The sequence below is a fragment of the Carassius auratus genome, chromosome 30 (genome assembly GCF_003368295.1).
Source record: "Carassius auratus strain Wakin chromosome 30, ASM336829v1, whole genome shotgun sequence".
Lineage (NCBI taxonomy): Eukaryota > Metazoa > Chordata > Actinopteri > Cypriniformes > Cyprinidae > Carassius > Carassius auratus.
The window spans coordinates 16,856,296-16,875,547 of NC_039272.1; the positions used below are offsets into that span (position 1 = coordinate 16,856,296).

The following is a 19,252-nucleotide window of genomic DNA, read 5'->3' on the forward strand; positions in this document are numbered from 1 at the left end:
ACATTTCCTGGCACAACAACAATATTTTTCTCTTTGTTTTTTGGACATCCCAGTTTTTACAGATATGCTAATAAATCAAACCTTTGTAGGAAGCTTATGTGGAGTCTCTTCAGCCCCTGTCATAGATTTTGCAGACATTATTAGTGTAGCTTATGTATCAAATCATATATAAAGTTGCAAATAGGAATGAAGAACAGGCAGTCAGTGTAAATGTAAACAAACTCTGTCAAAGATACTGGGTCAGTTCTCTCTCACCGCTCAATAACACTTATGAACACTAATAAACACAGACATGAAGTGGCTCATTCTTTCAAATTTTCCCTTATGCCAAAAAACTGGATGTGATGTCAAGGCTGAAAAGAGCTTTTGTAAACATTGTCCATGGCAGAGTGGACAGCCACTGAAGTGTTAAAACTGATTGTTTGGCCTGGCATTATGATTATGGTGTGTTTTGTGTTTATTCGGTCTGCTCTGTGGTGCTGCACATCCATGCACAACAGTAAATGAGTAAAGAAGCTTGCTTTGTGTGTGTTGGTCAAATGCAGGACTGTCAGAAACAATGTAGAGCATCATCTTCTTTATAAAGAAACTGGCAACAGCTTGTTAGTTATATAGCAGAGAACACATCCAAACACAACGCTGAATGAAATCTCAGTAATTGGGTTGTTGCTGTCAAGATCAGAAATAATTTCTGACTAGAATCACTGAAGTTAACAAGAATAAGACATACTTTTGTTTGTTTCACTGGGTTATCCAAACATAAAATGTCATCACATATCTGGGAATGATTTGTTATTTGAGTTTCTCTTTTGCTTTCTGAGCTTGTACTAACAGAAAATCCAAAAATCCTCAAGTTATCTGGATTGCAACTAGGGTTCAAAATCATACACTTAAAGTGCCAAGTGAGAGTAAAACTTGGCTTTAGGAAGTGAATATAACAAAATTAATTGCCAGCTGGCAGATAATTTTGTTAGAAATAGCAACATTACATGATTTAAAACTAGGGGTGGGCGATATCTCGATATTTAAAATATATCGAGATATTTTTTAAACACGATATGGATTTTGACATATCGTATATATCGATATGTTGTTTATATTTAATTCTGATTCCGCCACTTTGCTTCTTTGCCTTCTCTGTGCTGTGCTCGCCCCCGCTCGCTCGCCCCCGCCTCCTTGCTTTTGTCCCCACTCCCTTCGCGTGTATAGAACTAGTCTAAAAAACAAAGTCTAAAAACAAAAGGACAACTGGCTCCATTATATGGAGATACTTTGGTTTTAAGGCGTAGGAGGAACAGAAGGAAGATGTCTAACGTAGGGCCCAATGATTTCCGCGATGCTGAAAGCGCGGACGGAATCCAGTCATAAAAACGGTATTTACAGTTTAACGCGGAATGTCAAGGAATTGGTGAAATTTTGAATGAATTATCAAAAGTAGGTCATGCACTTAAATCAAATCGCGATATAGACTAATATCTGCAAATATTAACCCGGAAAAGTCTATTTAAATAGGAATCATGCATGTTCTGCGTGTCTGTGTTAACGAATGGAGCAGAAGCGCGTCTTCATTCATTAAACACACGGAAGCGCGTGATGCTCGCGCTGATTTCAGCGTCTTTCCTATCACTGATAAAGATGTGAACACATGAGGAACATCTCCAGAACTGCACCGAGAGATTTGATTTGAGTAAAACTAGCTCATATCACATCATAGACTGTAGTATCACATACACAGAACTGTAAAGGTAAACCCGTCAAAATAAAAGTATTTGGCAGAAATATTTTACTATTGTTCAGCAGAATGTACATAGCTCACTAATACTATTATTAAAATGAAATAAACATATATTTTTAATGAATAATCACACAACATTTCTTCCATGTTTTATTTTTAATAGTAAATCCCCTTTGTTTACCAAAAAATAAAGTTTGCTTAATTTTAAATAATTAAAAGATAAATTAAATAAATGTTTTATGCCTTCATTTGACAACCAGAAAAATGTAAATACACAGAATAGGTAACAATAAAGCATATGGTGAAGAAAAAAATAAGACGTTTCATAGGGCCCTAAACATGTAATATTTGGCATATTTGTTTTTGCAGTAGTTTTAGGGGGGTTATATTTCCTGTAAAGATATCGAGATATATATCGCATATCGAGATATAGCAAAATATATCGAGATATATTTTTTGTTCCATATCGCCCAGCCCTATTTAAAACTGATTGTGTGCCCCTTGTGATGTAAGCAGTAGAATCAAAGCAGCACAAACTGTAAAACCTTAGTCCTAACCCTCACCTCTTCTAACTACAACAAAGGCATTTTTCTTCTGAAAACCATGTTGTGACAAATGTATAGAATATTCTTCATGTTAAGCTTCTAAAACAGCAATAAGAAGAATTTCTGTTTTTTTTTTTGCATTTTCATATCACTGAAAGATTGAAACCGTAGTGTTGCAAGTGAATTAAATTTGAATGGAAAATATACATAATTTATAACAATATAATTTAAATATAACCATCTATACTATAGATTTTTTTCTCAGGATTCTTGAATATCAAAAGATGTCCCACACAGAGCATCGAATCTTGGCCATTGCCTAAAGCTTTATATAGCAGTCTACGTACATAATTTACCATCTTGTACCTGTACTGCTCTCTTTGGTCCACTTTTATACTGTTATCAATATTTTTAACATTTTGAATGAAAACATTACCATCGGATCCAATATACAGTAGTCGGCACAGCATTTTAGTTTCAATCTTTAAAAAAATCCCCTTGTAAAGGCATCTGCGGTAAAATGAAGTGAAAAAAGGACCAAGTTCTATTGACGCCATCTGGAACTTATTTAAAAATAAAACTCATCCACTCTTATACCATTATGGTAACAATGAAGGTGATTCGAAGACTGTGTTTTTCCACAACTTTGCACTTTAAAGCATCTTGTTGTCTTCTGAGCCATCTTTATAGTTGCTTTCTGCATAGACCTATACGGAGCCCCGCACATGACATGCAAGAAAAAATAAATAAATTGTGTGTACGATTTACTAATTCGTTGCCTCAATGTACTAAAACGTGTACACGATAACTATTGGGTTCCCTCGATTTACTTTTGCGTTCCCTCGATTTGCTAAATCGTGTGCACTATTTATAAATCGAGTGAACGAAATAGTAAATCGAGTGAATGCTATAGTAATCGTCTGCACATTTTAGTATATTGAGGAAACAAATTAGTAAATTGTGCACATTATTTAGCCTAATATTTTCTCCTGCATGTCATTTGCGGGGCTCCGTAGACCTGCATTTGCTTCTCTTGTTATTTACTATACATGTGTGAATTGGTGGGCGGGGCTAAACAGGGAGTGAAGTGGATGCAGGTGTTGATCTTCTACTGCGAAGGCAGTGTTTAGCCACACCATTACGTCATAAACAGCACATTCCACAAGCCTGTTGTCTTGGCAGACTGGCTTCAATATAAGCTGTTTTTAGACTAACAAGCAAGTTTTGAGTTCTGAAACTTACAGGATATTTTTATAGTACAATGACCTCATATGTCAAAAGATCAGATTAAATAAATAATGTTTTAATTCGTTATTCCATTCTAATTCTTGTTCTGCTTGGTTTCTTCAGAGGTGACACCTAGTCCAGTGAAAACACCCTCGTCAGAAACCTCACCTGTGAGCTCGACCCGTCAGCACCGGGATTCTGATCGCTACTGTCAGCTGTGCAATGCTTGGTTCAACAATCCTGGAATGGCACAGCAACACTACGACGGCAAAAAGCACAAGAAAAATGCAGCACGCGCAGATCTACTGGAACAACTAGGGAAGACTTTAGACATGGGAGAGATGAAAGGTACAGACTTAAACGCTCTGTTAATGGCTGTTTATGGCTGCATGATTAATTTGTCTGTTAGTTCATTAGATAATGAAGAACTGAACTGACTGATAAAAAATTTGTATTGCTTTACTGTCCTGCAGGTCTTTGATGGAAATGAGAATGTTGATTATATTGGCCAGTGCAACTGCCTAGAAATGAATTGGTTATGCAAAATGATAATGTGTCATAAAATTAAGCTTGAAATGACTACGTATGATGCCATTGAAAGGTCATTGAGGTTTACAGAGAAATTGTTCGGATACATTTTCCCTATGGCTTTTCATAAAAACATTCCAGTATTTTACCTAAATAATTTATGTTTCACTGAAACAACCAACCCCAGAAGTATTTGCAATGGGGTCCAAAAGTCTGAGACCATTATTCAAAATGGATCTATTTTAAATTTTTCTTATTAAATAAAATCATTACAAATTATATTATCAGCATAGCAAAGGTTTTTTTTTATCTATAAACTGTGTCTGACTTCAGTTTTATTTTAATTTTTTTGTTGAGACTTGTCAATCACGCAGCACAGTTATGTCACAAATCTTTTGATGCTGTGATGTCTTCAAAAGTAACTGCATTGAAAAAGGAAAAAGGAAAAGAAAAAGAGTTTTTTTTTAAAAGAGAGATTTTTTTTATATGACTTTGTCACTAAAGGTGTGAGAGCTCAATGGCAAACTGTGAGGTTACAAGGATTGACCTCTGTTGCTCATGTTATATTTCACAGTGTTTTTTTATTGAAGGCCATTCCCAACTCAGAGAGTTAGTTGGTCCCATGGGGCTCACTTCCTCGATAGATTATTGAAAGTGCTCACATAATACAATAAAACTTCTCAATGTGTCTTTTACTTCCCTTGCCTCTTCTCCAGCCTGGGCTTCAAGAGATTAAAAGCAATAGGTTTGTTCAACCAGAGACTTCGACACAGGCTATTAATCTCTGTGGGATGAAGAGTGTGCTCTCCCGTTGTATCATGGCTCACATTATGTCAATATCAATTACAAACACATTTTCTCTAAGGTGAGAAGGAAAGAGACCATGCCAGCTGTAATTTCTGCGAGGGCTTCCACCACCTAGCAGAACTATTAAGTAACATGGGATGTGTCAACTCATTAGAGCTAAAGGGACTCAATGCAGTACAGAGATAAAGCTTCAGAGAGATTGGCGCTGTGAGACTGAGATGAACACTGAGCTGAAGTTGGGTTTAGTTTGTTTGGACTGAAGGTTATGCCTAGCTTAGCATGATGGATTGTGAATTCTGAGCAGCCTTGTTAATGGAAGACACGCTGAAGACTTTGCCAGACTCATAGTGACTATTACTCTGTCAGCACAAGATTAAAATGGAAAACAATTAGGCTGAGTGCCGAAAGAGAAAGTTATCAGATTTATGAATTATTTGATTTTGTCATACATCCTGCTTCACATTAAAGCTCAGAGTTTTAGGTAACACTTTAAAGTAGGGGAGATCACTGTTTTTGGTACACGTTTCCCCTTTAACTGAAAAACAAAACAATTGTGGTTTTAAACCACTCTTTAAGGTCAGAACATGACAAACACTGAACGTTTTTGAATTGTTTACACTTTTCCAGTCATTTTTCCTTAACAAAATAATAAATATCTTAATAGAAAAAAGCTTGTGCTTACAGTATAGCTGAAATCACAGCACAGGCATTGTCTTTATCTTATGTGTATTTGATTTCTGTCTGGAATGACATGAGGAAACAGAACAAACTGAGACAGACTATATTCAGAAGAGCTGTGGCAACGTCAACATGCTTCAAGAAACCTTCCTGCAAAGCTGCAGTACTGTTAAAAGTTTTAGACACCTATGTAACAATGCTGTAAAATGAGGAAGCTGTCAAAAATAATGTCATGAATAGATTTCCTTTATCAATTAACTTCTATTAAAGGTGCTGTAGGGAACTTTTGTAAAAAAAAATATATATTTTTTACATATTTATTAAACCTGTCATTATGTCCTGACAGTAGAATATGAGACAGATAATTTGTGAAAAAAATCAAGCTCCTCTGGCTCCTCCCAGTGCTCCTATTGCCATTTGCAGAAACTCCATCGCTCCCGGTAAAAAACAACCAATCAGAGCTGCGGTCCGTAACTTTGTTTGTGTTCAAAATGTAGAAAAATGTTTATAATAAGCGAGTACACCATGAATCCATTTTCCAAATCGTGTTTCTGGCTTGTCCGGAATCACTAAGGTTGCACCTATAATAAGTGTTTATATTCGGACTATTTTAGATTGCTTCGGGGGCACCGCGGCGGAGTAACCCAGTACCTTTGTGATTCTTCATAGACATAAACAGAGAGAGGTAGCTCCGGCTACGATGTTCTTCCACAAGACGCAAGCAGTTCTGTTTATTAACCGCTAGAGCGTCAAAAGTTCCCTACCGCAGCTTTAACTAAAGGAAATCAACATTTTGTGTGTTCATCCTTTGTGTTTAAAGCAGCTTTAGCTCTATGTGCACTTGCGCATAGTTTTTCATGTAGCTTTGCAGGTAGGTCTTGAAGCGTCTTGGAGACATTGCCACAGTTCTTCTGGATTTAGTCTGCCTCAGTTTGTTCTGTTTCTTCATTTCATTCCAGACAGACTGATGATAATCAGATCAGATCTCGGTGTGGAGTGCTGGCTGGTTGGTTATGTAATCTTAATGGGCAGAATTTCAGTCACTATTTCAAATTAATCTTGATACCTGATAACAGAAACGGTAAAACTTATAAATGAAAACTCTTTTATTGAGAATTTGGCTACATTAAAATACAGTTTGTGAGCACAGAGAGGAAGAAAAAATGTAAATGAAAATACGACGTAATGGTGTTGTGAACATGCTAATTAGCATATAGTGTCATCTAGTGACATTTAGCAACTTTTTTAAGCAGGCTTCAGCTACTTTCCATTGAAAGAAGTTGCCAACACTGGTGGTGCAGCTCAAATGAGTTGCGCCGTTTCAGTCCCCTTTTGTCGCATAAACATTGAACATTTATCAAACTCTTGTTATCGTTTTATCGAGGATAATTGTTTCGCAATAATTAACGTTAGCGTATTATCGCCCAGCCCTAATTGTCCAATGTGACTTACAACATTGTTTAAATTGTTTAAATTGATGCAAGGTGCTACAGTTATATCTGGCCTTCCCTATATATCTTTCACACACATTTCCTCTTCACTGGGTTAAGGAGGGAAAAATGGATGGGCCAACCATCTCTGCAATTTTCCCCCCGGCTGCCCGTTCTCACTGTCTGCCCTGAAAGGTCTCTCACTAATGTCACCTAGTCATTACTCCAGCCAGGAAATGTCAGCACAGACACTGCAGTGTTCAGTAGTACGCCTCTGATGGCTTCTCTCCAATGTGATTATCAATTAGTAATGATGTGGCAAATCACCCTAACAGCCAGAGCGAGAGAGAGAGAGAAAGAGTTTGCCAGAGAGGGAAATGTTGCAGGAGAACTTGCTGTCTAATTCATCGGGCTGGGAGCTGCTGCTGGCAGGCTCATCTTTCACACAAAGCGTTAGCACCTACAACACTTGCCTCTGTCTCTCTTTCAGTATCCATTCCATGTTTTTTCTCCTTCTGTCTGCTCGCCTTAGATTTTTCTGCATATTTCTCTGTTTGCATATATCTGTCCCGGGCATCCTGTGTTGTCTGATGTTCAGAGCATCAGAGAGGGTGGCAGCAGTCACACTTTGAAGACTGCAACATCATGAAATATTCATAGTTTTTCTGTTGAGCACTGTGTCTGCATAGTTTCTGATGAATTTGTGTGTGCATATCTGTGAGTGCATGGCACGTATTCTTGGGCTAAACTGTTACTTTTGTGTTCTGTAGATTTTTTGGGAGGGTAAACATCAAGGGCTTCTCCTACATTTTTTCTACATTGTTGAAAAAAGGCCACTATCCAGGTGATACCAGTTGAACATTACAATTTTTTAAACTGTATACAGTTATTGGTAAGCAAGTCTGCTTAGCTGTCCTCATTTTAACAGAGAATACTGATATAATTCAAGCTGATATGATTTCAGAAGTGATTATGGCTCTTTTTTTCTTTTGTCATCACCAAGCCAGTCAGGCGAAGCCTGTGACAAATTCCATCTATCCTAACACAGTCCTGCTGGTTAATTGGAAAGACAAGTTTGGAGATATAATTTGGCTCATCTGGTAATCAGCATCTTCACTCCAAAGGACTGTGCAATTACATTCTTCCTGCCTAGTGCCTCAGTGTACAAGCCATTAGTTTTACATGCCACCCTGAAACCGATCGAGGAGTGTTGGTGGTTGGGAGTTCATTCCAAGGTGACATGTTATCTGTATTCTTTTAAGCTTTGTTGTATTGTATTGGTAAGAAAGATGTTAGCTCTTGTTTTTAAAATGATTTTGGAAAGACCTGAAAAGCAGTACTTTATTATTGTAGCTTCAATGTGATGCTTGAAAAAGATCTAATTTAAGACATCTTGCACCAGCAGTTGTCAGAATTTATTTAAAGGATAGTTTACCCCAAAAATAAAAATCCGTCATCATTAACTCATCCTTATGTTGCACTTTCATCTGTAAAATACAAAAGAAAATACTCATGTTTAACACGTCTTTACACTCTGTGTCTTTACACAGCTGGTACAACAGCTGTCACTTACTACTATGCTACATTTAGGGGTCAGTTTGTTTTCAGCAGAAAAAAAGAAAGTCTTTCATGTAAATGTTGACCACATTTTCATTTTGGGTAAACTGTATAAGGTACTTTTATCGCATAATTGAGATACTGTGATTATGTGAATGTAATCAGAAAATGCTAAATTAATTTTGTTTTATTATATGTGCACTTCTAAATACGGGCGCTAGCCGTGGGCTTTTTCAATTTGATATGGTTGATATATTTTCTTCTCGAGCAGAAGTGGATCAGTGTTTGCTGAATTACCCACCATTTAGATGCCATCTGCGTGTCACTGTACAAATCTGGGCATGTTTTTCTCATTCATTGTTGTTTAGCATATTTTTGCTCATGTCTGAATTCACACAGCAGAGCTGATGACGAATTGAGGCAGAAACGTTGTCTATTTACAGTGCAAACATGCTGATTCAAGCCTGTCCAACAGGTTAGTGGCTTATAATGTGCTGAATATGACAGGATGTTGTGTATTTGACCTCTGCCCTCATGATCACTGCCCATGTAAATGATGTAGTATTTGGAACCCCTTATACTTTACGTATTATACTAATTTCTCCATAAACATATGCTTAGGTTTTCTGGCACACTGAGAGGGTCAGAGTAGTTTGTAGTTTGTTTACCAAGGCTGCATTTCTGATTTCATGATTTCTGAAGGATTGCGTGACACAGAGAATGAGAGTACAGGTGCATCTCAATAAATTAGAATGTCATGGAAAAGTTCATTTATTTCAGTAATTCAACTCAAATTGTGAAACTCATGTATTAAATAAATTCAATGCACACAGACTGAAGTCTTTGGTTCTTTTAATTGTAATGATTTTGGCTCACATTTAACAAAAACCCACCAATCTATTTTTATCTCAACAAATTAGAATACTTCATAAGACCAATAGAAAAGGGGGGGAAATTTTTTTTTTTTTATTAAAATGTTGGCCTTCTGGAAATTATGTTCAGCTACTGTAAATGTACTCAATACTTGGTAGGGGCTCCTTTTGCTTTAATTACTGTCTCAATTTGGTGTGGCATGGAGGTGATCAGTTTGTGGCACTGCTGAGATGGAATGGAAGCCCGGGTTTCTTTGACAGTGGCCTTAAGCTCATCTGCATTGTTTGGTCTCATGTTTTTCATTTTCCTCTTGACAATACTCCATAAAAGTGTTCCAGCAATTGTTCCCGGGTCGCTAGATTTTTCACACTTCCAGTGATTACTTGGAATATCTGCGTGCGTTCACACACAATCTTTAAAGGTCCCGTAATGACACATGACATCAGGGTGTGACGTGTAATGTACGACACGGCATTAGATCTGGCTTTTGTTCACACAACATTCGTCCCGGACTGAAATGTTACTAGGTCCCCGACCCGGGTTCAATGCCGGAATCAATCCCGGGACGTGTTTGCTTTCCCACAGAAGGTGACCCGGCAATGTTCCTGCAATTTGCCGGGTCGACGTGCAGTGTAAAAGGGGCAACAGACTACTCTGACGTTGTCTGTGGTTCAGGAGTGGCTTAACAAGAAGAATACAACAACTGTAGCCAAATCCTTTGTTGCGTCTGTGTGTAGTGTCTCTTGATGCCTTGAGCCCATCAGTCCAATCCTGTTAACAATTCTGTTAACATGCTTGGATACAGCACTCTGTGAACAGCCAGCTTCTTTGGCAATGAATGTTTGGGGCTTACCCTCCTTGTGAAGTGTGTCAATGATTGTCTTCTGGACAACTGTCAGATCAGCAGTCTTCCCCATGATTGTGTAGCCTAGTGAACCAAACTGAGAGACCATTTTGAAGGCTCAGGAAACCTTTGCAAGTGTTTTGAGTTGATTAGCTGAGTGGCAGTTCACCAAATTCTAATCTGTTGAGATAGTGAATTGGTGGGTTTTTGTTAAATATGAGCAAAAATCATCACAATTAAAAGAACCAAGGACTTAAAATACTTCAGTCTGTGTGCATTGAATTATTTAATACACAAGTTTCACAATTTGAGTTGAAATACTGAAATGGGTCCCACTTTATATTAGGTGGCCTTAACTACTATGTACTTACATAAAAAATAAGTACAATGTACTTAGTGTGTTCATATTGTATTGTAAAACACTTTTGCTGCTATTGAGGTGGGATAGGGGTAAGGTTAGGGAGAGGGTTGGAGGTATGGGTAAGTTTAAGGGTGGGTTAAGGTGTAAAGTATGGGTCAACGGTGTAATTATAAATTAATTACAGAAATTAAATACAGATGTAATTACATGTCGTTTTTTTAAAATATAAGTACAATGTAAAAACATGTATGTACACAATAAGTACATTGTACTAAATTATTAATTAAAATGTAAGTACATAGTAGTTAAGGCCACTTAATATAAAGTGGGTCCCTAAAATGAACTTTTCCATGACTATTTATTGTAATTTATTGAGATGCACCTGTGATAGCTTCTGAAATTTAAGCTTTGTCATTACAGAAATAAATTACATTTAAAAAAATATTCAAATAGAATAGTAATTCATTTTACATAAAGAAAAAACTTTCTAAACAGCTGACACCAACATGGAACCTCACTGTATATAAAGAAGGAAATGAAAAATGGCTAAGCAAATAACTTTTAAATTAAAAGAGTAAATATGTAACGAAAGAGTGCTTGAAGCAGAGTCCTACAGCACCTAGTTGCTAAAAAATAGTGTCTGCTGAAATCCCAGCTTTGGTGAGTGTGTCCTGGTATCTTATGTGATTATTGATGGCAAAATTAATCGACTCTTAGAGTGTAATGATTAGTGACTAGTGTCTAACTATTATTCCAACTACTTTAATTTGGATAAACTGTAGGGTCGACAGATGGGAATCTCAGTAAGTGAGTATGTCCCAGGGCATGTCCCAGTTCAGTGGTGTTATGATCCTTGACGATGCCAGAAGCCTAAGGTGATAATATCCCTGAAGGCATCATTAAACTTTATTGTGCTCTAAGAATTCTGGAAGCTGTTTGTTCCATTCAATCTACTCCACATTTTTATTCTGAATAACACTCTCAGCCAAATGGTCAAAATGTCATTTCAAATGTATAGAAAAATAATTTCCTTAAATTCTACTTTTCTATTTAAGTGAGTGTTCAGCTCCATTCATATGTGAAAAATAATATACAGCATATATGTATAGCAAAAAGGGCAACATTCCATCTAACATTCCATTTTTCCACTTGTGGTTCCTCTATTCCCATTCAGATGATATTCTGTGCTAAAGGTAATAAATCTGAGGCAGGGGTGACACAGATGAGAGAGACTTCATGGGAGCTGCCCACTGGTCGACTCTTCATTGCTCATGTGTTCCGTGGGCAGCGCGACAAGCGGAACGGATGGCTAACATTGATGGATGCCTGGGCGTTGCTCCATTATTTCACCTTTTCAAAAAGCATTTGAGAGGCAAAAGGCCAGCTGGGAGTCACCACAAGCTCAACGGCTCTGCCACATCCTCTCAGTGTCACAACCCAGGAGAGTGTGTGTGGGGAATAAAGCAAGTGGGTGTATCTATCCCACCAATAAAATATACTGTACCAGCTGAACTAAACAGTTGATGATATGGTCAGCTGAAGCGGTACCCACATAACTCAGCAGACTTTTTATGTAGAATTATGCAGAAATTTCTACCCAAAAAATTATTGCAGAAAACACAATAAAAATATGCAAATTCCTTCTGGGCCTTCAGCCTGAGACAAACCATGGGCACATTTTACAAATGTTAAAACTGCTGAAGTCCAAAAATATTTTGTTTATGACCATGTATCAAGGAGCTTTAAAGTTGTGGAGGGAAATGCCATCCATTTCTGCTGTGCTTTTCAGTTTCACTGTTTCTGATATGATTAGCAAGTTTTAAAAACTGCTGCTGGCTGCCCAGTGGCAGAAATAATCAGACTCTTGGGTATAAAACAGATAGACACAAGGAAGACTTTGCTCCTGGTCTGTCAGTCAGGTGTTTTTTTTTTTTTTTTGCCAGCCTGCTGTAATACACAGCAAGCGCGTATCAACAGAGGCAGAAAACTCTAGATCTATGAGAATAAGTAAAATTAAGCATAATGATGAATCAACAGTACGACATGAATTTCTCTATGTCCTTCTCCTGCAAATGTTGTTTATGGTTTTAACTCAATTTGGAGAGGAGGAGATTGCAAAGGCCATTTCTCAGCTGCAATATCATTAGTGCAACATGACAGCAATTACACGGGACGCTTAATCCATAACGGGGGCGCAGACGGGAAACAGCACTGATAGAGATCCAAAATGTTACTGTGTCGCATTAGTAACAAGCTTTTTGCTGTCTAGAGTCAACACACAAATAGGTAGAGGAAAGTAAAGTTTTTTAGCAGTGTGAATACTTTTTCCAACAGGTAGAAGTGTGACAGAATGCTATATTAGCCTACTTTATTTTTTGTCTAATTTTATTTTATAGCAGGGCAAGCTGAGGCTGTGATCAGACATGCTCTGTCTTTTTTGTCATATATAATAAACACGCTTGTTTATTTAAATAAACTATTCAACAAATAAATTAGGTTTTGAGGTAGTATTTTTTGAATCAGTAACATAAATGAGCTTTCTTGGATGTTTTGAATATAACTTAAGCACAAGTTCAATTTAATGTTAAAAGTATATTCTGGCTGTTTATAAACTACTTAAAATTCAGAGAAGCTTTAAAGTTTTAAAGTGGCTTCCCCACTGAATAATAATGTGAAGTGTTATTTCATTTAGGCAAAATTTCACTCTTCTTATGAGATGCATAGCTGCACAAGAGTGTCACAGTTTGTAGCTTCCCCTCTCTTGCCCTTACGGGTGCAACAACATCAGTATCCCAAGCTGGATTACAAGCCACATGGCCTTCTCAAATATTTATAATGTCACTTGACACACACACACAAGAACAGAGGAACTTGTCTCCTCACAGGTCCAACTCCCTAGAAACAGATCGCATTTCATGGAGATACCTTCCAATGTAATTTCATAGTTGTTTTTAAAAACACAAATAAATAAATAAAAAGGCTTGACATTTCTATATTTATATCTCTTTAATTGATTCTCTCCACACACACATTCCCTCAGGGTATGGTAATCATGAGAGTTGATCAGGCAGAACTGCGAAACACAGCCGAGCAGTGACCCGTGCTGAGCCTCGGCTGACTGAGAGAGATAGAGACCAGCGTTATCTCATTCCCCAGTTAGTCCTTCTGTTCTCGGGAATGACATGATAAGGCTTTATTGACCACTCTGCTTTCAGCTTAGTATGGTGCAGAGGCCGTGGACAAAAGATAGTCAAAGACATGTATGCATTTATGCATGTACTGTTATTTTTTTATGATTCACCCCACATTTTGTCCTCTAAATGCTGTAAAGGTGATGTCACTGAAAGACATACATAATGAGATTACACAGCTGAGTTTTCTTACTACGGCTGTAATGTTAGATTATGTGTATTTGTTTTTGCACTTGCTAAAAACACAAATTTGTGTGTCTCTCTTTGCTGTGTAGGTCTAAAACGCTGCTACACATGTGATGTCTGCAGCGTCACACTGAATTCAGTGGCACAGTATCATGCACACCTGCAGGGCTCCAAGCACCAAAACAAGTAAGTGCCAACGTGCACCTCATGCCAAAAAAATGCTTGTTTTTGAGGTTGTTTTTTTACTTTATTTTTTTCATTTATTGAATATGTGTTTTGTATTTTTGATAATAGCAATAAAAAAGCTAAATTAAACATTTTTTTAATTAATCAAATTAAATATTTTGTAAATAAGTAAAATAGATAAATTAAATGTTGCGTAAAATTTCACATGCCAATGTTGATGCAGGCCATCTCAATGCATAAGGTATTTAAAGCTTCTGAAACTCCCAAGAATTACCAAACTGTTTTACTTTAATATAATGAAACAAAATGGTATGTGAATGTATATATACTGTATATATGAATACTAATACAAATGGAGCACAATAGTTTAGTTTACTAGATAGATTTCCTAGAAGTGGTGGTACATCTAGGTTCCAGGGCATTTTTGAAAGTTCCTTGATTGTTATTGAATTTTTGGACTGTTTTCTTTCATTTATCCCTAAAGTAGAGTTTTTTTTCCCTTTGATATAATACCTCTTATTGCTCACAGTCATCCAGTCATCTGCTTTGGCAGTCTGACCGTTTGTTCTGAATTTACCCCTTCTTTCAAAACTCTGCTCCAAGCGTGTTTGAAGCAATTACTCCATAATTTTGGTGCTGACCCCGGTTACTCTGTTTACACACACATGCGGGTCATTAATCAGGCAAACATTAGGAGCACATCCAAAATTGAGATTTTAGTGAGTCAGCTGTCCATCACTTATTAAATATCCTTCTCCGTTGCTCCTCACTAGACAAAATCTGCTGCTCTATAACTGTGAGCCCTGTAAAAAATATAAAGTAAATCCTGACTCCATCATAGCTGTTAGATGTCCAGACCTTTTATCACCTTCTGCCATCATATTGGATGTCTTCCCTGTCATGTGGTCCAGTAGCATATGTTTTGGGGCTGTACTGTTCAGCACTCTGCCTGCTGATCCTTATCCAGGTGGTTTGTTTTTTGTGTGGACCACCTCAGTGAGTTGACAGGGATACTAATGCATACTGTCACACAAACATATAGTCAAACACACAAAGCATGCTGCATATAATATGGGGCCCTATGATTTCTGTGATGCAGGATTTGGCTAAATTTGGATAAGTGTTGTACACTTAAATCACAATATGGTCTAATATTTGTGAATATTAATCAGTGAAAAGACATTAATGCTTTGTTTTGTCTACTACATGTTTGTGCTGTTTTCATCAGATAGGGTTGCTCTGATCAGGATTTTTGAGACCGATCACCGATCACAGAAAGCAGTATCTGCTGATCCGATCATGATACTGATCTTTTTAAAGCTTTCTTTTTATCATGTTGAATTATTTATAGTGAATAAATTATTCAATGCTTTTTTATTTTGCATGTACTTTTAGATTTATTTATTAAGTTTCTTAAAGGAATCATATGATGCTGCTAATAAGAACATTATTTTGTGTATTTGTTATGCTGAAATGTGTTTATGCGGTTTAAGGTTAAAAAAACGCATTATTTTTTACATACTGTACATTATTGTTTCTCCATTATGCCCCACCTTCTGAAACGCACAAGGCTCATTGGTCTGAAAAGTGAGGTGTGTTGTGATTGGCCAGCTATCCAGTGCATTTTGATTGATGAGACATATACATTAAACCCCATTATAAACGTGATATAAACTTGATTTTTAGTCGTGTCCTCTTCTGTAAGGCCAAACAAAGTAGTTTTGCTTTCTCAACGAAACAGCGTCACACACCGCGGCATTGAGTGAGCGAAGGCTGGAGGCCTAGAGTGAGCCGTAGCCTATAGTGAGCAGAGGCTGACTTGAGAGGTGAGCCGGCTTGAGAACGACGCGGACGGTGGATTCTACGAAGGAGCTTGCGGCAACCACATGTGTTCACGAAAAGAAGGTGTGGTTTCAGTAACCGCAGTTATTCTTGTTATTGTTAAAGCAAAAGCACTTTATTTGGTCTTCCGAAAGTAGATGCATTTAGGAATCTTTAAGATTACTTACAACAGAACAGCAACGCATTTTATGGATGACCATATTATTATTTTGAAAGATGAAGCATGCAATAATGGAAAGGGGTGTTATATTTCCAACGAGTCCTTGGAGTGTTCGGCCAATCACAATGCTCTGGGTCGGCTGACCAATCAGAGCAGACTGCGCTTGTGGAAGGTGGGACTTTGTTGAAAATGACGCGTTTGCAAGAGGCGGGGCAGAGGACCTATAGTAATGTACAGTATTTTAAAAATAATTTGTGTTTTTTGAACATTAAAGCATGTCAATATATTCTGTTACACCAAATACACAAAATAATGATCTCCTAAAAAGCATCATATGACCTCTTCAAGAACTTTAAGAACTTTTAAATTATTGCCTTGTTTATCTAAAAGTGCTCTTTTCCTTTAAACCTATCAAAAAAATCCATAGCCTATGTGTGTGTATGCATTTATGGTGTAATTACTACATGTTTGTGTCGATGCATGTTTATTATTATTGCAAACAATGCGCTGTTACTTTAATTTAGTGCATACAAAAAATAGACTCGGGACACAATCTCTGCACTGCTGCAGATGCACTGCTCTTAAACACACTGCCAGACCACATCCGTGTGTGCAGTGTGAAATCTTTAATCTGTTAAGATGAGTGCAGAAAAAATATGCACCACATACGCACTACAAACGGAGTAATGTGAACCTGGCATTATTATGTGTGTGCATGATCATGGTCTTCAGGAAAGCGTGTGAGTCTTGAATGGTTTAAACACTGGCAAGAATTAAAAAGAACTTTTGTGATGATGCAAACTGCCTCGATGCAGTGACAATTCCTGTGTCGGCTGTGCAGCATGCTGCTCACTTATAGTGCAGATGCGATGTGATTTGAAGCCATAAGCATTTTGAGAGAGAAAGAGCCCATGCTGGGATTCATTCACACTGTTTATGAAATTATGTCTTACAGAAACTTTTTCAAATTACTAACAGTTATTTAATAAAGGAATATGAATTGTACCTCACCTGAAGCATTATAATTATTTCACCCGTGCCAGACAGAGACTGAGATAGTGTCACCTCATGTCATGCCAAACCTCTCTCAGCATCATTAGCTTGAAATCAGTTTTATGAGATCTGCCTTTTTAGAGACCGCAGATAAATCATGCCAAAGTGATTATCGCCAGATTGTGATCAGTAGCCGATCAATCGGAGCACCCCTTATCAAAGACACTCCACATGAACTTCATCTCTGGAGCGGCTTTGAGAGTTCACTTCACAAGCATTTAATTTGATAAAAACAATCATCAGATATACACAGAAACTCATCAACAGTATACACACACATGTACATTGAGGAAGTTCAGTTTGCACTCTTGGTGGGGGATGGTGAAACAAATGACCATCTTGTGTTAAGAGTATCAGTAAGTCTGCAGATCAATAGATACACTCCACATATCCGCAGACAGACTTAATCAAGCCTCCTGCCTTTTCCTTTTTTAATTCAGTCAAGCACACTCCCAGCCAACAAGCCAAATACTGTTCTCCTGCCAAATTAAGAACAACCTTATATTCAGTAATTCAGTTTAGCTCTAAGGGATGCGTGCATTATCTACATTCATTAGAGTATTTTAATTTGGGGAGACACTTTTTTCTTTCTCTTAATTGAGGGCATTTATTGCTGGTGTGTGTGTGTGTGTGTGTGTGTGTATTTAAAACATTTAAACTGATTTGAATATATTTTAATTTAATATAATATAATTTATTCTTGTGATGTGAAAGCTGAATTTTTACCAGCCATTAATCATGTCTTCACTGTCACATGATTTTTCAGAAATCATTCTTATATGCTCATTTTGTGCTTTAATTTTGTTATTATTAAAAAAAAAAGATTGTTTGATAGATATAAAGTTAAAAAGAATAGCATTTATTTTGAATTAGTAAAAAAATGATAACGTTATGAAAGATTCTGTCATTTGTGATCAATGTAATGCATCCTTGCTGAATAAAGGTAGGCTATTTCCTTCTTTCAAAAACATAAGGTGTAAGAAACCAGAAATTAATAGATGTATTAGACTTTAATGCATTTTATAGTATCATTAAAGCAAATATAAAGCATGCATAATATGATTAGTTTAATGTTGATTTATTATTTAGGGCATCCCATAAAAATGGCTTTCCATAGCCTTTGTTGGATGAAGGTTAAGAAGGTTTGGAGTATGCTTGTGATAACATTTTAGAATAGGGAACACATAAAAGTTGTTACGTTTAGTTGTTAAGTTTAGGTATGGTAAGTTTAGGTAGTTTTAGGAGTTCATCAAGGATGTGAAGTATAGTAAAGTGGAATAATGCATTAAATACAGGGTTGCAGACTAACATTTGAGAGCCGTGGCACCAATGCCACGAAGTTCTTCAGATGGTGGCGCCAGGAGCAGATTTGGTAGCAGTCATATACAGAAAATGTATATATTCCACTCTTATTAAATGTACCATTATTTTTCTAGCATATGGAACTGACCAGCTTCAGTTATTATGTGTGATTTAGTAGCAAAATAAATGAAAGTATACAATTCTGACAAAATCAGATTTCTTGAGATTTTATATTTTATAATAGAGATTTAATATTTTCAAAATATAGAGAAAAAGTAGAAATGAATGACTAATAAGCCAATAAGTTCTCCTCTGCTGCTGTTTACTGGTTATAATTATGATTTGATATGATTTAAATTTGACATAAGTGTTTGTTTACCACAAAGTATATTTTGTTCATCCCATTAAAAACGACAAAAAAGTGAAAGTAATTGAAAAGTTCTTGAATTTTTATCTCAAAAGGTTGTACATACCCTGAAGTGAATGATATAATGCATTCTACTATTTCTACCACAACACCATGGTTTCAGTTAGCGTTACCACTTCTGGTTTCCTGACGTATGTGAGCACTGAATATAACAGAGATTTCATTGCAGAATTTGAATGGTTCTCACTAGATCTCGCATTAACCTTATCATTGTGCGGCTAACTCAAACGCTTCTCACTGGATCTCGCAAGACTGTTGCATCTGTGCAGGAACAGTGTCACGAAATCAACTTTGGCTCCCGAGTAAAGCTCTTCTGAGCT

General features: G+C 36.9%; 1 protein-coding gene across 1 annotated transcript in view; it reads left to right on the forward strand.

Moving 5' to 3' along the window:
* Positions 1 to 19,252, forward strand: part of zmat4a (zinc finger, matrin-type 4a) — a 67,546-nt gene that overhangs the window by 40,059 nt on the left and 8,235 nt on the right. Inside the window, exons 5-6 of the mRNA XM_026211784.1 lie at positions 3,631 to 3,855; positions 14,052 to 14,148. Coding sequence (XP_026067569.1) covers positions 3,631 to 3,855; positions 14,052 to 14,148 — 322 coding nt within the window. The remainder of the gene's footprint in view (positions 1 to 3,630; positions 3,856 to 14,051; positions 14,149 to 19,252) is intronic.